Below are 20,293 nucleotides of genomic sequence, written 5' to 3'. Positions count from 1 at the left end.
TTATGTTGGTCACAACTATACTTGTTTAAAACATCAGGTGTAAATGCTGTTCTTCAGTCATCCTTTCAGCCACAAGAGGTCTGCATTTCCCTCTCCAGGCCTGCTCTTGCTGACAGCTTTTCTCCTGTCAGTCTGTGTGTGTCTTCTTCACTTTGACGCAGACATCCTGCTTAATTGTAATTGTAGACCCAAAAAATCTGAATATATTCTTCCCGTGAGTGGGTAAAGGTGACTTAAAAAACATATCAAGCTTTTAGGCTTTTCTGTGGGGTGTTGGGGGACATTTCCTATAGTTTCTATTGTTTCATTGTGTTCCTTAAATACTCATGTGGTGGATGAGTTAAAGGTGGAGAAACAATCAGGATGAGCAGCCCTCCTGGCTCGTATGGCACAGTAATGACCAATGATAGGCTGGTGCTGTTAAATGAAAGGCTCTTCTAGATGCTAGTAACACAACGGATGGGACAGAAAAGTTAGCTGACAATTACATATTTTCAATTCAAATTAAATGCTGCCTCGATTTGTAAATAAATCATATTCTTTCCTTTTACTGAAAAGAACCAGCTGAACTGAACAGTTAGTGACTTTATCAGTGATTTATTTACTTAAATTTAAACCAGTATTGATTATGTGATACTACAAAAGATAAGAGTGGACTCTTTAGTTGGAATATGCCTACTTTTCTTTCAAATAAAACTAGAATCATAAGAGAGAAAGTTACACATAAATACAAGCAGGGATGCAAGGAGGATCATTAAGATGGTGATTTGTTGTGAAGAGGAAGGAGGGAGAGAAGGAGGGACTTTGATGTCCACCTGAGAAAGAGGAGGGGAGGTGTTAGAGATAGAGTTGATTAGAGAAATAACAGCTTTATAACCATGTTTGTTTCTGAAAGCAGTCAGAACTGTAGCTCTTTGCAGGTCTCTCAAGATGGAGATGCAGGATGGAGCAGAGCTCTGCTTTCCACGTCTCTCAAACAGCTCCTGCAAGAAGCCTGCATCTTCTTTGTCTCAACTTGTGCTCCTTCAGATCGTGCTGTTCTCCATCTCTGTTCTCACCGTGACTCTTAACCTGCTCGTCATCATCTCAATCTCCCATTACAGGCAGAGATAGACCTGTTAACATAATTTGTTATTTTTTCCTCATTGTACATTTACAAGTAAATTATAATCAAACTATTGTTGAATAATGTTACACCTGCTGAAATTAGGCTTTCTAAATATTTGTGCACACATTGTAGTGTTGTCTGTTCTACAGATGTGGAAGATCAGAAAACAAATGTAAAATCTTATCTGGATTGTTTTACGTTTCAGATAAAATCCTATCTTAATTATGCTTTTCTGTCTTCTTCCAGGCAGCTCCACACACCCACAAACATCCTCCTCCTCTCTCTGGCTGTCTCAGACTTTCTTGTGGGTCTTGTCACAATGCCAGGGGAAATTATCCAAACTACAATCTGTTGGTTTCTTGGTGATCTCATGTGTTTTTCATATAAATATTTGTCCTACATCATCACTTCTGCATCTGTAGGAGACATGGTGCTCATATCAATTGACCGCTATATTGCAATTTGTGACCCTCTGCATTATCCAACCAGAGTAACTGAGAGAAGAGTTAAACTCTGTGTGTGTCTGTGTTGGCTCTGCTCTGCACTCTACAGTCTTTCATTTATGAAAGATGACCTGACTCTATTAGGAAGACACAATTCATGTTATGGAGAATGTGTGTTTTTTATTGATGACATTTTAGGAAGTGTAGATCTTGTTTTAAACTTTATTCTTCCAGTTTCTGTCATCACAGTTCTGTATATGAGAGTATTTGTGGTGGCTGTGTCTCAGGCTCGTGCCATGCGCTCTCATGTTACAGCTGTCAAACTCCAGCTTTCAGTCACTATAAAAACAAAGAAATCTGAGTTAAAAGCAGCCAGGACTCTTGGTGTTCTCATGATTGTCTTTCTGATATGTTTCATCCCATATTACTGTGTCTCTCTTGTCAAGGTTGATTTCCTCAATAGCTCCTCTGCCTCTTTTGTGTTCTATCTGTTCTATTTAAACTCCTGTTTGAACCCGGTGATTTATACACTGTTCTATCCCTGGTTTAGAAAAGCAGTTAAATTCATATTAACTCTTCAGATATTGCAGCCTGGCTCCTGTCAGAACAACATAATGTAGGACAAGATTACAATTTTTTTAGAATGGTTAAATTATTGTGGACTCGCAATGATGATGGATACCCTGACTTTTGTTTCACTTCATGGTGTAACAACATGAAGAGTTACCATTCAGTCTGAAATTAATATTCATAGTAAAATATGACATGAATTACTGATAAGGATAGCACAGGTTTCTTTTTTTTTTAAAAACTCTCCCCACATTTATTAACAGAGATAATCCTGTTCAATGAACTTTGGAAAAAACTAATTTGGTCACAACCATACTTGTTTAAAACATCAGGTATAAATGAAGTTCAAGAGGTCTACATTTCCCTCTCTCGGCCTGCTCTTGCTGACAGCTTTTCTCCTGTCTGTCTGTGTGTCTTCTTCACTTTGAAGTGTGACACCCTCTAGGTGTTGTCACAAGGTATTTTGTTAGTTGTTTGGATTATTGGCATGATTTATAGCTAACTGTACCATAAATAGTCAATAAGATAAGGATTGATATACGTTATGTGCACTTTAGACCAGTGGGTGACACTGTGGGACGGTGACTGGCCAGTGACTGTGGCCGATAGTGAGAAGCTCAGTTTTCCTCTCATAACGCCAGACGACCTGGAAGAGAGCAGCCACATCTCCGGTGTCTTATTTCGTTTACCCGATCTTCAGGACACCATTAAAAGGGTTTATTTTCAGCATCTCCACCATTTTGGAAATTTTCTATCAAGCCTTTCTCAAAGAAAAACAATGATCTTTCTCGTGCAAAGCCTTGAACTAACACACATCCTTTAAAGAACGTAGAAAACATGACTTTCAAATTATGTGAGAGCTTCAACTTTTGTGTCACATTGTAAGTTGTTTTCCTTGTTTTTATATTAATATTTTAAATTTATATCTTGTTATGTGTTTAAAAGCTTGATCAATGCAAATATCAATAAAAGTCTGAAATATATACAGTAACAATGGCCGATTATGTTCAGATAATTAAAAAGGTTAAAAGCTTCGGTAGTCTAAAGATTATTCTTTTATTTCAAAAGTTTAAGTGTAAGATATTCCTTTTTAATCATAGATTGTACAGACTATTTGTACCAAAGATATGAAACCCAGAGTTCATCTGTGAAGGGAACTGAGACATGTAGTGATCCATTCATGTTATATACACACATGGTAATAGACCATCTGAGCACCCAAGCTTTTCCAGTTTTGACTTGTATTATGATTAAACATCAGTTTAGTGAGAAAGACAAACTTCTTAATACTCAAGAAATTTGGTAACGGATCACTTCGAGTTAGCAAACATTTAGAGGCCTTCCTTTTTAAAAATATACCCAATTTACTTTTAAGCAGACTGGATTACAGTCCAAAGTGCATTTTCAAAACAAATTAAATGCTGCCTCAATTTGGAAATAAATCATATTCTTTCCTTTTACTGAAAGGAACGAGCTGACGTAAACAGTTATTGACTTGATTGGTGATTTCATTTCTCCATTTCCAGCCAATATTGATTACATGGTGCTAGAAAAGATAAGAGTGGACTCTTTAGTTGGAATATGCCTACTTTTCTTTCAAATAAAACTAGAATCAAAAGAGAAGGAGACACCAACACAAGCAGGGATGCAAGGATCACAGTTCTGTATATGAGAATATTTGTTCTGTTCTATCCCTGGTTTAGAAAAGCAGTTAAATTCATATTAACTCTTCAGATATTGCAGCCTGGCTCCTGTCAGGCCAACATACTGTAGGACAAGAATACAATTTTTTTAGAATGGTTAGATTATTGTGGACTCACAATGATGATGGATACTCTGACTTTTGTTTCACTTCATGGTGTAACAACATGAGGAGTTACCATTCAGTCTGAAATTAATATTCACATTGCCTCAGTTGTCAGGTGTGGGAAATTATGACATTCATCACTGATAAGGATAGCTCAGGTTTCTTCTTCTTTTTAAAACTCTCCCCACTTTTATTAACAGAGATAATCCTGTTCAATGAACTTTGGAAAAAACTAATTTGGTCACAACTATACTTGTTTAAAACATCAGGTATAAATGAAGTTCAAGAGGTCTACATTTCCCTCTCTCGGCCGGCTCTTGCTGACAGCTTTTCTTCTGTCTGTCTGTGTGTCTTCTTCACTTTGAAGTGTGACACCCTCCAGGTTTTTCACGGGGTATTTTGTTAGTTGTTTGGATTATTGGCATGATTTATAGCTGCCTGTACCATAAATAGTCAGTAAGATAAGGATTGATATACGTTATGTGCACTTTAGACCAGTGGGTGACACTGTGGGACGGTGACTGGCCAGTGACTGTGGCCGATAGTGAGAAGCTCAGTTTTCCTCTCATAACGCCAGACGACCTGGAAGAGAGCAGCCGCATCTCCGGTGTCTTATTTCGTTTCCCTGACTTTCAGGGCACCATTAAAAGGGTTTATTTTCAGCATCTCCAATATTTTGGAAGTTTTCTATAAAGCCTTGCTCGAAGAAAAACAACGATATTTCTCGTGCAAAGCCTTGAACTAACACACATCCTTAAAAGAAAGTAGAAAACATGACTTTCAAATGATGTGAGAGCTTCAACTTTTGAGTCACATTGCAAGTTGTTTTCCTTGTTTTTATGATAATATTTAAAAAAAAGATATTTTGTTATTTGTTTAAAATCTTGATCAATGCAAATATCAATAAAGGTCTGAAATATATACAGTAACAATGGCCGATTACGTTCAGATCATTAAAAAGGTTTAAAGCTTCGATAGTCAAATGATTATTCTTTTATTTTAAAATGTTTAGGTGTAAGATATTCCTTTTTAATCATAGATTGGACATACTATGTGGATTACACCAAAGATATGAAACCCAGAGTTCATCTGTGAAGGGAACTGAGACATGTAGTGATCCATTCATGTTATATACACACATGGTAATAGACCATCTGAGCACCCAAGCTTTTCCAGTTTTGACTTGTATTATGATTAAACATCAATTTAGTGAGAAAGACAAACTTCTTAATACTCCAGAAATTTGGTAACGGATCACTTCAAGTTAGCAAAGATTTAGAGGCCTTCCTTTTTAAAAATATACCCAATTTACCTTTAAGCGGACTGGAATAAAGTTCAAAGTGTCCAACTCAATAATATACATAATACAAGTAAAATATGAAGGCTACTTTATATTGATGTGTTACTTTCTCTCTTATGATTCTAGTTTTGTTTTGAACACAACGGATGGGATGGAAAAGTTAGCTGACAATTACACATTTTAAAAAAAAATTAAATGTAGCCTCAATTCGGAAAAAAATCACATTCTTTCCTTTTACTGAAAGGAACGAGCTGACATAAACAGTTAGTGACTTTATTGGTGATTTAATTTCTCCATTTCCAGCCAGTATTGATTATATGGTGCTAGAAAAGATAAGAGTGGACTCTTTAGTTGGAATATGCCTACTTTTCTTTCAAATAAAACTAGAATCATAAGCGAGAGAGACACCAACACAAGCAGGGATGCAAGGAGGATCATTAAGATGGTGATTTGTTGTGAAGAGGAAGGATGGAGGAAAGGAGGGACTTTGATGTCCACCTGAGAAAGAGAAGGGGAGGTGTTAGAGATGGAGTTGAGTAGAGAAATAACAGCTTTATAACCACGTTTGTTTCTGAAAGCAGTCAGAGCTGCAGCTCTTTGCAGATCTCCGACGATGGAGATGCAGGATGGAGCAGAGCTCTGCTTTCCTCATTTCTCAAACAGCTCCTGCAAGAAGCCTGCATCTTCTTTGTCTGAACTTCTGCTCCTTCAGGTCATGCTGTCCTTCATCCCTGTGCTCACTGTGACGCTCAACCTGCTCGTCATCATCTCAATCTCCCATTACAGGCAGAGATAGACCTGTTAACATAATTTGCTCTTTTTTCCTCATTGTACATTTACAAGTAAATTATAATCAAACTATTGTTGAATAATGTTACACCTGCTGAAATTAGGCTTTCTAAATATTTGTGCACACATTGTAGTGTTGTCTGTTCTACTGATGTGGAAGATCAGAAAACAAATGTAAAATCTTATCTGGATTGTTTTACGTTTCAGACAAAATCCTATCTAAATAATGCTTTTCTGTCTCCTTCCAGGCAGCTCCACACACCCACAAACATCCTCCTCCTCTCTCTGGCTGTCTCAGACTTTCTTGTGGGTCTTGTGATAATGCCAGGGGAAATTATCCGAAATACATCCTGCTGGTTTCTTGGTGATCTCATATGTTTTTTCTATAATTATTTGACCTACATCATCACTTCTGCATCTGTAGGAGACATGGTGCTCATATCAATTGACCGTTATGTGGCAATTTGTGACCCTCTGCATTACCCAACCAGAGTGACTGAGAGAAGAGTTAAACTCTGTGTGTGTCTGTGTTGGCTCTGCTCTGCACTCTACAGCCTTTTATTTGTAAAAGATGACCTGACTCTATTAGGCAGACACAATTCATGTTATGGAGAATGCATGGTTTTTATTAATGACATTTCAGGAAGTGTAGATCTTGTTTTAACCTTCATTCTTCCACTTACTGTCATCACAGTTCTGTATATGAGAATATTTGTGGTGGCTGTGTCTCAGGCTCGTGCCATGCGCTCTCATGTTACAGCTGTCAAACTCCAAATTTCAGTCACTATCAAAGCAAAGAAATCTGAGTTAAAAGCAGCCAGGTCTCTTGGTGTTCTCATGATTGTCTTTCTGATATGTTTCTGCCCATATTACTGTGTCTCCCTTGTAGGGGCCAATTTGCTCAATAGCTCCTCTGCCTCCTTTGTGAATAATCTGTTCTCTTTCAACTCCTGTTTGAACCCGGTGATTTATACACTGTTCTATCCCTGGTTTAGAAAAGCAGTTAAATTCATATTAACTCTTCAGATATTGCAGCCTGGCTCCTGTCAGGACAACATAATGTAGGATAATATTCCAGTTTATCAGAAGGGTTAAATTATTGTGGACTCACAATAATGATGAATACTCTCACTGTTCATTTACTTCATAGTGTAACAACATGAAGAGTTACCATTCAGTCTGAAGTTAATATTCACATTGCCTCTGTAGCCAGTTAAAGGACATTTTAATATTGTGTTTATGCATTTGGCAGACGCTCTTATCCAAAGCAACTTACACTCATATCTCAGGAAAGCAAGTAGCGTAAGGAGGTCTTGCCTAAAGTGGCAATATTACTACGACACAGTCCATTCAGTTGATTAATTATTGATAAGGATAGCTCAGGTTTTTGTTTTTTTTTACTCCCCCCATATTTATTAACAATAAATCCTGTTCAATTAACATTTGAAAAAACTATGTTGGTCACAGCTATACTTGTTTAAAACATCAGGTGTAAATGCTGTTCTTCAGTCATCCTTTCAGCCACAAGAGGTCTGCATTTCCCTCTCCAGGCCTGCTCTTGCTGACAGCTTTTCTCCTGTCAGTCTGTGTGTGTCTTCTTCACTTTGACGCAGACATCCTGCTTAATTGTAATTGTAGACCCAAAAAATCTGAATATATTCTTCCCGTGAGTGGGTAAAGGTGACTTAAAAAACATATCAAGCTTTTAGGCTTTTCTGTGGGGTGTTGGGGGACATTTCCTCTAGTTGCTATTGTTTCATTGTGTTCCTTAAACACTTGTGTCGTGGATGAGTTAAAGGTGTAGAAGCATAATCAGGATGAGCAGCCCTCCTGGCTCGTATGGCACAGTAATGACCAATGGGTGTGATTCCATTAAAACTGCACAGTGCTCTGGAAGACTTCATGTCTCATCCCTGCTTCCAAGACAAAACACCCCAGGTAGCCGGGTGACTTCAAACCAGTGGCACTAACATCACACATCATGAAGACCTTCAAACCTTTGCTGTTCCATCTCCTTAGAACCCAGGTCCACCACGCACAGGATCCACTGCAGTTGGGATACCAGGAGAAGGTGGACGTGGAGGATGGCATCCTCTATCTGCTACACAGGGCTTACTCTCATCTAGACAAGGAGAGCGGTGCTGTGAGAATCATGTTCTTTGATTTCTCCAGCGCCTTCAACACCATTCAGCCCCTCCTGCTGATAGACAATCTGACAGAGATGAGGGTGGACTCACACCTGGTGAGATGGATTACAGACTACCTCACAGAGAGAGCACAGTACGTCAGACTGAAGAACTGCACGTCGGACACTGTGGTTATGTGGGTTTTACAAGTTCATTTTAATGTCTGTTTAGTGTATGTTATGTTACTTTTTACTACTCGATGCTTCAATTTCCTTCGTTATCAAAAAAGTATTTATTTATCTATCTAATGATAGGCTGGTGCTGGTAAATGTAAGGCTCTTCTAGATGCTAGTAACACAAAGGATGGGATGGAAAAGTTAGCTGACAATTACACATTTTTAAAACAAATTAAATGCTGCCTCAATTTGGAAATAAATCATATTCTTTATTTTTACTGAAAGGAACGAGCTGACATAAACATTTAGTGACTTTATTGGTGATTTCATTTCTCCATTTCCAACCAGTATTGATTATGTGGTGCCACAAAAAATAAGAGTGGACTCTTTAGTTGGAATATGCCTACTTTTCTTTCAAATAAAACTAGAATCATAAGAGAGAAAGTTACACATAAATACAAGCAGGGATGCAAGGAAGATCATTAAGATGGTGATTTGTTGTGAAGAGGAAGGAGGGAGGGAAGGAGGGACTTTGATGTCCACCTGAGAAAGAGGAGGGGAGGTGTTAGAGATAGAGTTGATTAGAGAAATAACAGCTTTATAACCACGTTTGTTTCTGAAAGCAGTCAGAGCTGCAGCTCTTTGCAGGTCTCCGACGATGGAGATGCAGGATGGAGCAGAGCTCTGCTTTCCTCATTTCTCAAACAGCTCCTGCAAGAAGCCTGCATCTTCTTTGTCTGAACTTCTGCTCCTTCAGGTCATGCTGTCCTTCATCCCTGTGCTCACTGTGACGCTCAACCTGCTCGTCATCATCTCAATCTCCCATTACAGGCAGAGATAGACCTGTTAACATAATTTGCTCTTTTTTCCTCATTGTACATTTACAAGTAAATTATAATCAAACTATTGTTGAATAATGTTACACCTGCTGAAATTAGGCTTTCTAAATATTTGTGCACACATTGTAGTGTTGTCTGTTCTACAGATGTGGAAGATCAGAAAACAAATGTAAAAGCTTATCTGGATTATTTTACGTTTCAGATAAAATCCTATCTTAATTATGCTTTTCTGTCTCCTTCCAGGCAGCTCCAAACACCCACAAACATCCTCCTCCTCTCTCTGGCTGTCTCAGACTTTCTTGTGGGTCTCATGATAATGCCAGTGGAAATTATTCAAAAAGCATCCTGCTGGTTTGTTGGTGACCTCATGTGTTTTTCATATAAATATTTGTCCTACATAATCACCTCTGCATCTGTAGGAGACATGGTGCTCATATCAATTGACCGTTATGTGGCAATTTGTGACCCTCTGCATTACCCAACCAGAGTAACTGAGAGAAGAGTTAAACTCTGTGTGTGTCTGTGTTGGCTCTGCTCTGCACTCTACAGTCTTTCATTTATGAAAGATGACCTGACTCTATTAGGCAGACACAATTCATGTTATGGAAAATGCATGTTTTTTATTGATGACATTTTAGGAAGTGTAGATCTTGTTTTAAACTTTATTCTTCCAGTTTCTGTCATCACAGTTCTGTATATGAGAGTATTTGTGGTGGCTGTGTCTCAGGCTCGTGCCATGCGCTCTCATGTTACAACTGTCAAACTCCAGCTTTCAGTCACTATAAAAACAAAGAAATCTGAGTTAAAAGCAGCCAGGACTCTTGGTGTTCTCATGATTGTCTTTCTGATATGTTTCATCCCATATTACTGTGTCTCTCTTGTTGAGGTTGATTTGCTCAATAGCTCCTCTGCCTCTTTTGTGTTCTATCTGTTCTATTTAAACTCCTGTTTGAACCCGGTGATTTATACACTGTTCTATCCCTGGTTTAGAAAAGCAGTTAAATTCATATTAACTCTTCAGATATTGCAGCCTGGCTCCTGTCAGGACAACATACTGTAGGACAAGATTACAATTTATTAGAAGGGTTAAATTATTGTGGACTCACAATGATGATGGATACTCTGACTTTTGTTTCACTTCATGGTGTAACAACATGAGGAGTTACCATTCAGTCTGAAATTAATATTCACATTGCCTCATTTGTCAGGTGTGGGAAATTATGACATTTATCACTGATAAGGATAGCTTTCTTTTTTTAAAAAACTCTCCCCACTTTTATTAACAGAGATAATCCTGTTCAATGAACTTTGGAAAAAACTAATTTGGTCACAACCATACTTGTTTAAAACATCAGGTATAAATGAAGCTCAAGAGGTCTGCATTTCCCTCTCTCGGCCTGCTCTTGCTGACAGCTTTTCTTCTGTCTGTCTGTGTGTCTTCTTCACTTTGAAGTGTGACACCCTCCAGGTTTTTCACGGGGTATTTTGTTAGTTGTTTGGATTATTGGCATGATTTATAGCTGCCTGTACCATAAATAGTCAGTAAGATAAGGATTGATATACGTTATGTGCACTTTAGACCAGTGGGTGACACTGTGGGACGGTGACTGGCCAGTGACTGTGGCCGATAGTGAGAAGCTCAGTTTTCCTCTCATAACGCCAGACGACCTGGAAGAGAACAGCCGCATCTCCGGTGTCTTATTTCGTTTCCCTGACTTTCAGGGCACCATTAAAAGGGTTTATTTCCAGAATCTCCACCATTTTGGAAATTTTCTATCAAGCCTTTCTCAAAGAAAAACAACGATATTTCTCGTGCAAAGCCTTGAACTAACATACAGTCTTTAAAGAAAGTATAAAACATGACTTTCAAATAATACGAGAGCTTCAACTTTTGAGTCACATTATAAGTTGTTTTCCTTGTTTTTATTTTAATTTAAAAAATATATATCTTGTTATGTTTAAAAGCTTGATCAATGCAAATATCAATAAAAGTCTGAAATATATACAGTAACAATGGCCGATTACGTTCAGATCATTAAAAAGGTTTAAAGCTTCGATAGTCAAATGATTATTCTTTTATTTCAAAACTTTAAGTGTAAAATATTGCTTTTTAATAATAGATTGGACAGACTATGTGGATTACACCAAAGATATGAAACCCAGAGTTCATCTGTGAAGGGAACTGAGACATGTAGTGATTCATTCATGTTATATACACACATGGTAATAGACCATCTGAGCACCCAAGCTTTTCCAGTTTTGACTTGTATTATGATTAAACATCAATTTAGTGAGAAAGACAAACTTCTTAATACTCAAGAAATTTGGTAACGGATCACTTCAAGTTAGCAAAGATTTAGAGGCCTTTCTTTTTAAAAAATACTCAATTTACCTTTAAGCGGACTTGAATATAGTTCAAAATGTCCAACTCAATAATATACATAATACAAGTAAAATATGAAGGCTACTTTATATTGATATGTTACTTTCTCTCTTATGATTCTAGTTTTGTTTTGAACACAACGGATGGGATGGAAAAGTTAGCTGACAATTACACATTTTAAAAAAAAATTAAATGCTGCCTCAATTTGGAAATAAATCACATTCTTTCCTTTTACTGAAAAGAACAAGCTGACATGAACTCTTTAGTTGGAATATGCCTCTTTTTCTTTCAAATAAAAGTAGAATCATAAGCGAGAGAGACAACAACACAAGCAGGGATGCAAGGAGGATCATTAAGATGGTGATTTGTTGTGAAGAGGAAGGATGGAGGGAAGGAGGGACTTTGATGTCCACCTGAGAAAGAGGAGGGGAGGTGTTAGAGATAGAGTTGAGTAGAGAAATAATAGCTTTATAAACAAGTTTGTTTCAGAAAGCAGTCAGAGCTGCAGCTCTTTACAGATCTCCGAAGATGGAGATGCAGGATGGCGCAGAGCTCTGCTTTCCTCATTTCTTAAACAGCTCCTGCAAGAAGCCTGCATCTTCTTCGTCTGAATTTGTGCTCCTTCAGATCGTCCTGTTCTCCATCTCTGTGCTCACTGTGATGCTCAACCTACTTGTCATCATCTCAATCTCCCATTACAGGCAGAGATAGACCTGTTAACATAATTTTCTCTTTTTTCCTCTTTGTACATTTACAAGTAAATTATAATCAAACTACTGTGGAATAATGTTACACCTGCTGAAATTAGGCTTTCTAAATATTTGTGCACACATTGTAGTGTTGTCTGTTCTACAGATGTGGAAGATTAGAAAACAAATGTAAAAGCTTATCTGGATTATTTTACGTTTCAGATAAATTCCTGTCTTAATTATGCTTTTCTGTCTCCTTCCAGGCAGCTCCACACACCCACAAACATCCTCCTCCTCTCTCTGGCTGTCTCAGACTTTCTTGTGGGTCTCATGATAATGCCAGTGGAAATTATTCAAAAAGCATCCTGCTGGTTTGTTGGTGATCTCATGTGTTTTTTATATAATTATTTGTCCTACATAATCACTTCTGCATCTGTAGGAGACATGGTGCTCATATCAATTGACCGTTATGTGGCAATTTGTGACCCAACCAGAGTAACTGAGAGAAGAGTTAAACTCTGTGTGTGTCTGTGTTGGCTCTGCTCTGCACTCTACAGCCTTTTATTTATGAAAGATGACCTGACTCTATTAGGCAGACACAATTCCTGTTATGGAAAATGTGGGATTTTCATTGACTACATTTCAGGAAGTATAGATCTTGTTTTAACCTTCATTCTTCCAGTTTCTGTCATCACAGTTCTGTATATGAGAGTATTTGTGGTGGCTGTGTCTCAGGCTCGTGCCATGCGCTCTCATGTTACAACTGTCAAACTTCAGCTTTCAGTCACTATAAAAACAAAGAAATCTGAGTTAAAAGCAGCCAGGACTCTTGGTGTTCTCATGATTGTCTTTCTGATATGTTTCATCCCATATTACTGTGTCTCTCTTGTCGAGGCTGATTTGCTCAATAGCTCCTCTGCCTCCTTTGTGTATTATCTGTTCTCTTTCAACTCCTGTTTGAACCCGGTGATTTATACACTGTTCTATCCCTGGTTTAGAAAAGCAGTTAAATTCATATTAACTCTTCAGATATTGCAGCCTGGCTCCTGTCAGGACAACATAATGTAGAACAAGATTAATATTTATTAGAAGGGTTAAATTATTGTGGACTCACAATGATGATGGTAACTCCTCATGTTGTTTCACTTCATGGTGTAACAACATGAGGAGTTACCATTCAGTCTGAAATTAATATTCACATTGCCTCATTTGTCAGGTGTGGGAAATTATGACATTTATCACTGATAAGGATAGCTTTCTTTTTTTTAAAAACTCTCCCCACATTTATTAACAGAGATAATCCTGTTCAATGAACTTTGGAAAAAACTAATTTGGTCACAACTATACTTGTTTAAAACATCAGGTATAAATGATGTTCAATAGGTCTGCATTTCCCTCTCTCGGCCTGCTCTTGCTGACAGCTTTTCTCCTGTCTGTCTGTGTGTCTTCTTCACTTTGAAGTGTGACACCCTCTTTTTTTTGTCACGAGGTATTTTGTTAGTTTTTTGGATTATTGGCATGATTTATAGCTGCCTGTACCCTAAATAGTCAGTAAGATAAGGATTGATATACGTTATGTGCACTTTAGACCAGTGGGTGACACTGTGGGACGGTGACTGGCCAGTGACTGTGGCCGATAGTGAGAAGCTCAGTTTTCCTCTCATAACGCCAGACGACCTGGAAGAGAACAGCCGCATCTCCGGTATCTTATTTAGTTTCCCTGACTTTCAGGGCACCATTAAAAGGGTTTATTTCCAGAATCTCCACCATTTTGGAAATTTTCTATCAAGCCTTTCTCAAAGAAAAACAACGATATTTCTCGTGCAAAGCCTTGAACTAACATACAGTCTTTAAAGAAAGTAGAAAACATGACTTTCAAATAATACGAGAGCTTCAACTTTTGAGTCACATTATAAGTTGTTTTCCTTATTTTTATGTCAATTTAAAAAAAATATATCTTGTTATGTGTTTAAAGGCTTGATCAATGCAAATATCAATAAAAGTCTGAAATATATACAGTAACAATGGCCGATTACGTTCAGATCATTAAAAAGGTTTAAAGCTTCGATAGTCAAATGATTATTCTTTTATTTCAAAACTAAGTGTAAAATATTGCTTTTTAATCATAGATTGGACAGACTATGTGGATTACACCAAAGATATGAAACCCAGAGTTCATTTGTGAAGGGAACTGAGACATGTAGTGATTCATTCATGTTATATACACACATGGTAATAGACCATTTGAGCACCCAAGCTTTTCCAGTTTTGACTTGTATTATGATTAAACATCAATTTAGTGAGAAAGACAAACTTCTTAATACTCAAGAATTTTGGTAACGGATCACTTCAAGTTAGCAAAGATTTAGAGGCCTTCCTTTTTGAAAATACCCAATTCACCTTTAAGCGGACTGGAATAAAGTTCAAAGTGTCCAGCTCAATAATATACATAATACAAGTAAAATATGAAGCCTACTTATCATCTTGATGTGGTTCATTATATCTTAACTTCCCACTGTGACCTCATAGAATTAAATTATAAGCTCTTTTTCAATTTGAGCAGAAATTGGATACGTTTTCCCAAATGAACCCCTAAAAAGTTACCCCAGAGAACATAAAATGCTAAATTAATGTGGACTCACAATGATGATGGCTACTCTCCCTGTTGTTTCGCTTTATGTTGTTACAACATGAAGAGTTACCATGCAGTCTGAATTTTATATTTACATTGCCTCTGCAGCCAGGTGTAGGAATTTTTAACATTAATTACTGATAAGGATAGCTCAGGTTTCTTTTTAGTCCCCCCACATTTATTAACAGAGATAATCCTTTTAAATTAACTTTTGAAAAAACTGCAGATCCTTTGAAGATCAAGCTAAATTCTAGGCGCCACTGTCATCATTCTCATCCAGTGTTATTGATGCAAAAAAGTCTTTCTACATTAACAAGATTCATAGTACTACTGACACCCAGAAACTTTTTTCCACCTTCAAAACTCTACTTTATCCTCCGCCTCCTGCTACCAATCTAATAGCACACACATTTGCCTAATTTTTTACTGACAAAGTGGCAGCTATAAGCAAACAGTTTACCGAACCTTGTACCACAAAATCTGCATGCAGAAGTCCTACTGCATCATTTTCCTCATTCACCCCTCTCACTCAGACCAGTGTGTCTAAACTTCTTACATGCAGCCGTCCTACTACATGACCCCGTTCCCACTAATTTTTTCCAATCCATTGTTCCTACTGTAACTGCAGCAGTCATACATGTGATTAATGCGTCACTGATATCGGGCACATTTCCTACCACATTCAAGCAAGCTCAGATTACACCTCTGCTCAAGAAACCTTCCCTCCCTCCAAGTCATGTGGAGAACTATTGGCCGGTCTCTCTCCTCCCGTTTCTGTCTAAAATCATTGAAAGGGCGGTCTTTAAGCAGGTCACTGATTACCTCTCACAAAACAACTTCCTTGATCCAAACCAATCTGGGTTTACAAGTGGACAATCCACCAAAATGGCTCTTTTGGCTGTGACAGAAGCCTTAAAAGAAGCCAGAGCAACAGCTAAGTCCTCTGTACTAATCCTGCTCGACTTATCAGCTGCATTTGACACTGTCAACCACAGTATCATTTTGTCCGTACTCTCTGGCATGGACATCACAGTGAGAGCACACTCCTGGTTTGAATCATACCTCACTGGTCGGTCATTCAAAGTATCCTGGCTTGGTCACACCTCTGCAGCGCACCACCTCACCACAGGGGTTCCACAAGGTTCAGTACTGGGACCTCTTCTCTTTGCCATATACACCACCTCACTGGGCCAGATCATCAGATCACATGGCTTCTCATACCAATGTTATGCTGATGATACCCAGCTCTATCTGTCATTCCCACCTGACGACCACACACTCTCAGCACAAATCTCAGGCTGTCTCTCTGACATATCAACATGGATGAAAGCCCATCACTTCCAACTTAACCTTCCTAAAACTGAACTGCTTGTCTTCCCAGCCAAACCTACCATACATCACAGCATCTGCATCCAAACTGAATCCCTATCTCTTGCTCCATCAAAGGTAGCTAGAAACTTGGGTGTCATGATTGATGACCAACTAACCTTTTAAGAACACGTTACCTCCGTTGCTCATTCATGCCGCTTTGCATTGCTAAACATAAGAAAGATCAGGCCATACCTAACCCAACATGCCACCCAGCTTCTGGTGCAGGCTATTGTCATCTCCCACCTTGACAACTGCAATGCTCTCCTAACTGGTCTCCCAGCCTGTGCTGCGAAACCTCTATAGATGGTCCAGAACACGGCGGCGTATCTGGTCTTCGATCAGCCTAAAAGAACACACGTCACCCCTCTGTTCATTGAACTCCACTGGCTACCCTTAGTCGTCCGCATAAAATTCAAGTCACTGATGTTAGCCTACAAAATGCTTAATGGAACGGTTCCCATCTATTTGAATGCTCTTGCAAAGGCTTATGTCACAACTTGGTCCCTCCGGTCATTGCAGGATTGTCGTCTAGCAGAGCTTACACCACGCATAAGACAATACAAACTCTTTTTATGTGCTTTTCCATGATGGTGGAATGACCTACCGAGCGCTACCAGAACAGGTGCGTCCCTGTCTATTTTCAAGAAACTCTTGAAAACCCAGCTCTTCAGAGAGCATCTCCTATCCTAGTACTTACCTTGTACTTCCCTACCCCCTCTATCTCTGCACTTTCTTTCTGTACTTTCCTCTATGCCTGCACTCTATCTCTACTCTGTCACCTCTGACAGAGTCTAACTAGTGGTTTCCTTCTATGTTGTTTATTGTTACCTTTTCATGTAGCTTGTTATATCTTCAATTGTAAGTCGCTTTGGATGAAAGTGTCTGCTAAATGCATAAACATGAACACAAACATAAAACTATGTTGGTTACAACTATACTTGTTTAAAACATCAGGTGTAAATTATGTTCTTCAGTCATCCTTTCAGGCACAAGAGGTCTGCATTTCCCTCTCCAGGCCTGCTCTTGCTGACAGCTTTTCTCCTATCAGTCTGTGTGTGACTTCTTCACCTTGACGCACACACCCTCCTTGCAGTATATGCATTTTAAACCCAAACAATTCGAATATATTCTTTCCATGAGTGGGTAAAGGTGACTTAAAAAACATAATCAGGCTCTTAGGCTTTTCTGTGGGGTGTTGGGGGACATTTCCTCTAGTTTCTATTGTTTCACTGTGTTCCTTAAACACTCATGTGGTGGATGAGTTAGAGAAACAATCAGGATGAGCAGCCCTCCTGGCTCGAATGGCACAGTAATGACCAATAACAGGCTGGTGATAATAAATGAAAGGCTCTTCTAGAAGCTAGTAACACAACGGATGGGACAGAAAAGTTAGCTGACAATTACATATTTTCAATTCAAATTAAATGCTGCCTCGATTTGGAAATAAATCACATTCTTTCCTTTTACTGAAAAGAACCAGCTGACATGAACCCTTTAGTTGGAATATGCTTCCCTCAAATAAAACTAGAATCACAAGAGAAAGAGACACCAACACAAGCAGGGATGCAAGGAAGATCATTAAGATAGTGATTTGTTGTGAAGAGGAAGGATGGAGGGAAGGAGGGACTTTGATATCCACCTGAGAAAGAGAAGGGGAGGTGTTAGAGATAGAGTTGAGTAGAGAAATAATAGCTTTATAACCACGTTTGTTTCTGAAAGCAGTCAGAGCTGCAGCTCTTTGCAGATCTCCGAAGATGGAGATGCAGGATGGAGCAGAGCTTTGCTTTCCTCATTTCTCAAACAGCTCCTGCAAGAAGCCTGCATCTTCTTCGTCTGAACTTGTGCTCCTTCAGGTCATGCTGTTCTCCATCCCTGTGCTCACTGTGATGCTCAACCTACTTGTCATCATCTCAATCTCCCATTACAGGCAAAGATAGACCTGTTAACATAATTTGCTCTTTTTTCCTCATTGTACATTTACAAGTAAATTATAATCAAACTATTGTTGAATAATGTTACACCTGCTGAAATTAGGCTTTCTAAATATTTGTGCACACATTGTAGTGTTGTCTGTTCTATAGATGTGGAAAATCAGAAAAATGTTGAGACGGAGACAGAAACTCCAAAAAATGCTGTAAAAAGTTTTTTGGGTTGTTTTACATTTCACATAAAATCCTATCTTAATTATGCTTTTCTGTCTCCTTCCAGGCAGCTCCACACACCCACAAACATCCTCCTCCTCTCTCTGGCTGTCTCAGACTTTCTTGTGGGTCTCATGACAATGCCAGGGGAAATTATCCTAAATACATCCTGCTGGTTTCTTGGTGATCTCATGTGTTTTTTATATAACTATTTGTCCTACATAATCACTTCTGCCTCTGTAGGAGACATGGTGCTCATATCAATTGACCGTTATGTGGCCATTTGTGACCCTCTGCATTATCCAACCAGAGTGACTGAGAGAAGAGTTAAACTCTGTGTGTGTCTGTGTTGGTTCTGCTCTGCAGTCTACAGCCTTTTATTTGTAAAAGATGACCTGACTCTATTAGGCAGACACAATTCATGTTATGGAGAATGTGTTGTTTTCATTGACTACATTTCAGGAAGTATAGATCTTGTTTTAACCTTCTTTCTTCCAGTTTCTGTCATCACAGTTCTGTATATGAGAGTATTTGTGGTGGCTGTGTCTCAGGCTCGTGCCATGCGCTCTCATGTCACAGCTGCCAAACTCCAGCTTTCAGTCACTATAAAAACAAAGAAATCTGAGTTAAAAGCAGCCACAATTCTTGGTGTTCTCATGATTGTCTTTCTGATATGTTTCATCCCATATTACTGTGTCTCTCTTGTTGGGGCTGATTTGCTCAATAGCTCCTCTGCCTCCTTTGTGTTCTATCTGTTCTATTTAAACTCCTGTTTGAACCCGGTGATTTATACACTGTTCTATCCCTGGTTTAGAAAAGCAATTAAACTCATATTAACTCTTCAGATATTGCAGTCTGGCTCCTGTCAGGACAACATAATGTAGGATAATATTATCATTTATTACAAGTGTTGGACTAAATAATCATGTAAAGTTCTGACAGGAAATGTATTCAATATATTCAGTTTATCCCACAACGCCAAAGTGACTAAATCATGTTAACAGAAAGCATTTTAAGCATTCAAAAATGTGTTTTCTATCCCCTTCATTTTTTGATTTTTTTTTTCAAAGATTTTCTTTGCTCTTGTTTGCTCTCTTGCTTTTGGGGTCGATTCTCCTCATTTTTTAATAGTTTTCTCTTTTTGGTATGAGTTGCTATGCAAATACAGGAGTTTTTTTTTTTTTTACAAACAGGAGCAGCTAATTGAGCTTTCGAAATTTCAACTGAAGCATGAAAAAAATGACACGCTGTGGCTGTCGGGCAGGAGAGAAAAATAGATGGGCTACACAGTAAGAACAACATGAATGTAGGATTATGTTTCACTGAGAAATGACTTCAACAGCATCTTTAAGATGATATGAGCCAACAGAGACATCAAGAGCAGTGGCACAAGCATTACTACCTCAAGATAAGGTGAAGTCGTCTTCTTTTTGACAACAAAACAGAAAACTCCCAAGGCCGTGAAGCCAATTTTACAGTTAAACTGTTCTATCAACCTGCATTTAGTTTCACAGATGAAACCTCAAAATTTGCCAGGGAGCTCTCAAATTAATGTGGAATCTCAAAGATAAAAGATGATCTCGATGTTGTTGCACTTCATAGTAAAGTTGCTCTGATACAAATTAATAATGTTGAATTGTTCATGTGGTGTTGAGCATAAGTTAACATTCATATGAACTTTGGTTCAGTCTTCTGACTTACCAGAAGATGGAGCTGCTGACCTAATTTTACTGAGAAAGAAACAAAGTTCTGAGGTACATGGAGGAGTTATTTTAACATTACCAATAAGAAAAGCACGGTACTCTTATAGACATAATCCTGTTCAGAGAACTTTTAAAATAACTGTATTGATGATCTTGTTATCTTTCTAAACATCAGATATGTATGTTCCTCAGTCATCCTTTCAGCCACTAGAGGTC

The 20,293-nt window shown here is 38.4% G+C and overlaps 5 protein-coding genes across 5 annotated transcripts; all 5 read left to right on the top strand.

The window, feature by feature from the left end:
• Positions 1 to 930: 930 nt before the first annotated feature.
• LOC140319997 (trace amine-associated receptor 13c-like) lies at positions 931 to 2,171 on the top strand. The gene is made up of 2 exons (XM_072397758.1): positions 931 to 1,103; positions 1,355 to 2,171. The coding sequence occupies exons 1-2, from the start codon at positions 931 to 933 to the stop codon at positions 2,169 to 2,171; spliced, it is 990 nt and encodes a 329-aa protein (XP_072253859.1).
• Positions 2,172 to 5,841: 3,670 nt separating this feature from the next.
• LOC140319958 (trace amine-associated receptor 13c-like) lies at positions 5,842 to 7,082 on the top strand. Its single transcript, XM_072397724.1, has 2 exons — positions 5,842 to 6,014; positions 6,266 to 7,082. The coding sequence occupies exons 1-2, from the start codon at positions 5,842 to 5,844 to the stop codon at positions 7,080 to 7,082; spliced, it is 990 nt and encodes a 329-aa protein (XP_072253825.1).
• Positions 7,083 to 8,977: 1,895 nt separating this feature from the next.
• On the top strand, positions 8,978 to 10,218 carry LOC140320001 (trace amine-associated receptor 13c-like). Its single transcript, XM_072397762.1, has 2 exons — positions 8,978 to 9,150; positions 9,402 to 10,218. The coding sequence occupies exons 1-2, from the start codon at positions 8,978 to 8,980 to the stop codon at positions 10,216 to 10,218; spliced, it is 990 nt and encodes a 329-aa protein (XP_072253863.1).
• A 1,851-nt stretch (positions 10,219 to 12,069) lies between these two features.
• LOC140319957 (trace amine-associated receptor 13c-like) lies at positions 12,070 to 13,298 on the top strand. The gene is made up of 2 exons (XM_072397723.1): positions 12,070 to 12,242; positions 12,494 to 13,298. Exons 1-2 carry the CDS (start codon positions 12,070 to 12,072, stop codon positions 13,296 to 13,298), a joined length of 978 nt encoding a protein of 325 aa, XP_072253824.1.
• Positions 13,299 to 17,987: 4,689 nt separating this feature from the next.
• LOC140319956 (trace amine-associated receptor 13c-like) lies at positions 17,988 to 19,258 on the top strand. The gene is made up of 2 exons (XM_072397722.1): positions 17,988 to 18,160; positions 18,442 to 19,258. The coding sequence occupies exons 1-2, from the start codon at positions 17,988 to 17,990 to the stop codon at positions 19,256 to 19,258; spliced, it is 990 nt and encodes a 329-aa protein (XP_072253823.1).
• The last annotated feature ends 1,035 nt before the right edge of the window (positions 19,259 to 20,293 follow it).

This window comes from Leuresthes tenuis, unplaced genomic scaffold (assembly GCF_036924035.1).
Source record: "Leuresthes tenuis unplaced genomic scaffold, fLeuTen1.0.hap1 SCAF_12, whole genome shotgun sequence".
Lineage (NCBI taxonomy): Eukaryota > Metazoa > Chordata > Actinopteri > Atheriniformes > Atherinopsidae > Leuresthes > Leuresthes tenuis.
The sequence above is the reverse complement of the archived record's forward strand: the minus strand, read 5'-3'. Positions and strand labels throughout refer to the sequence as shown.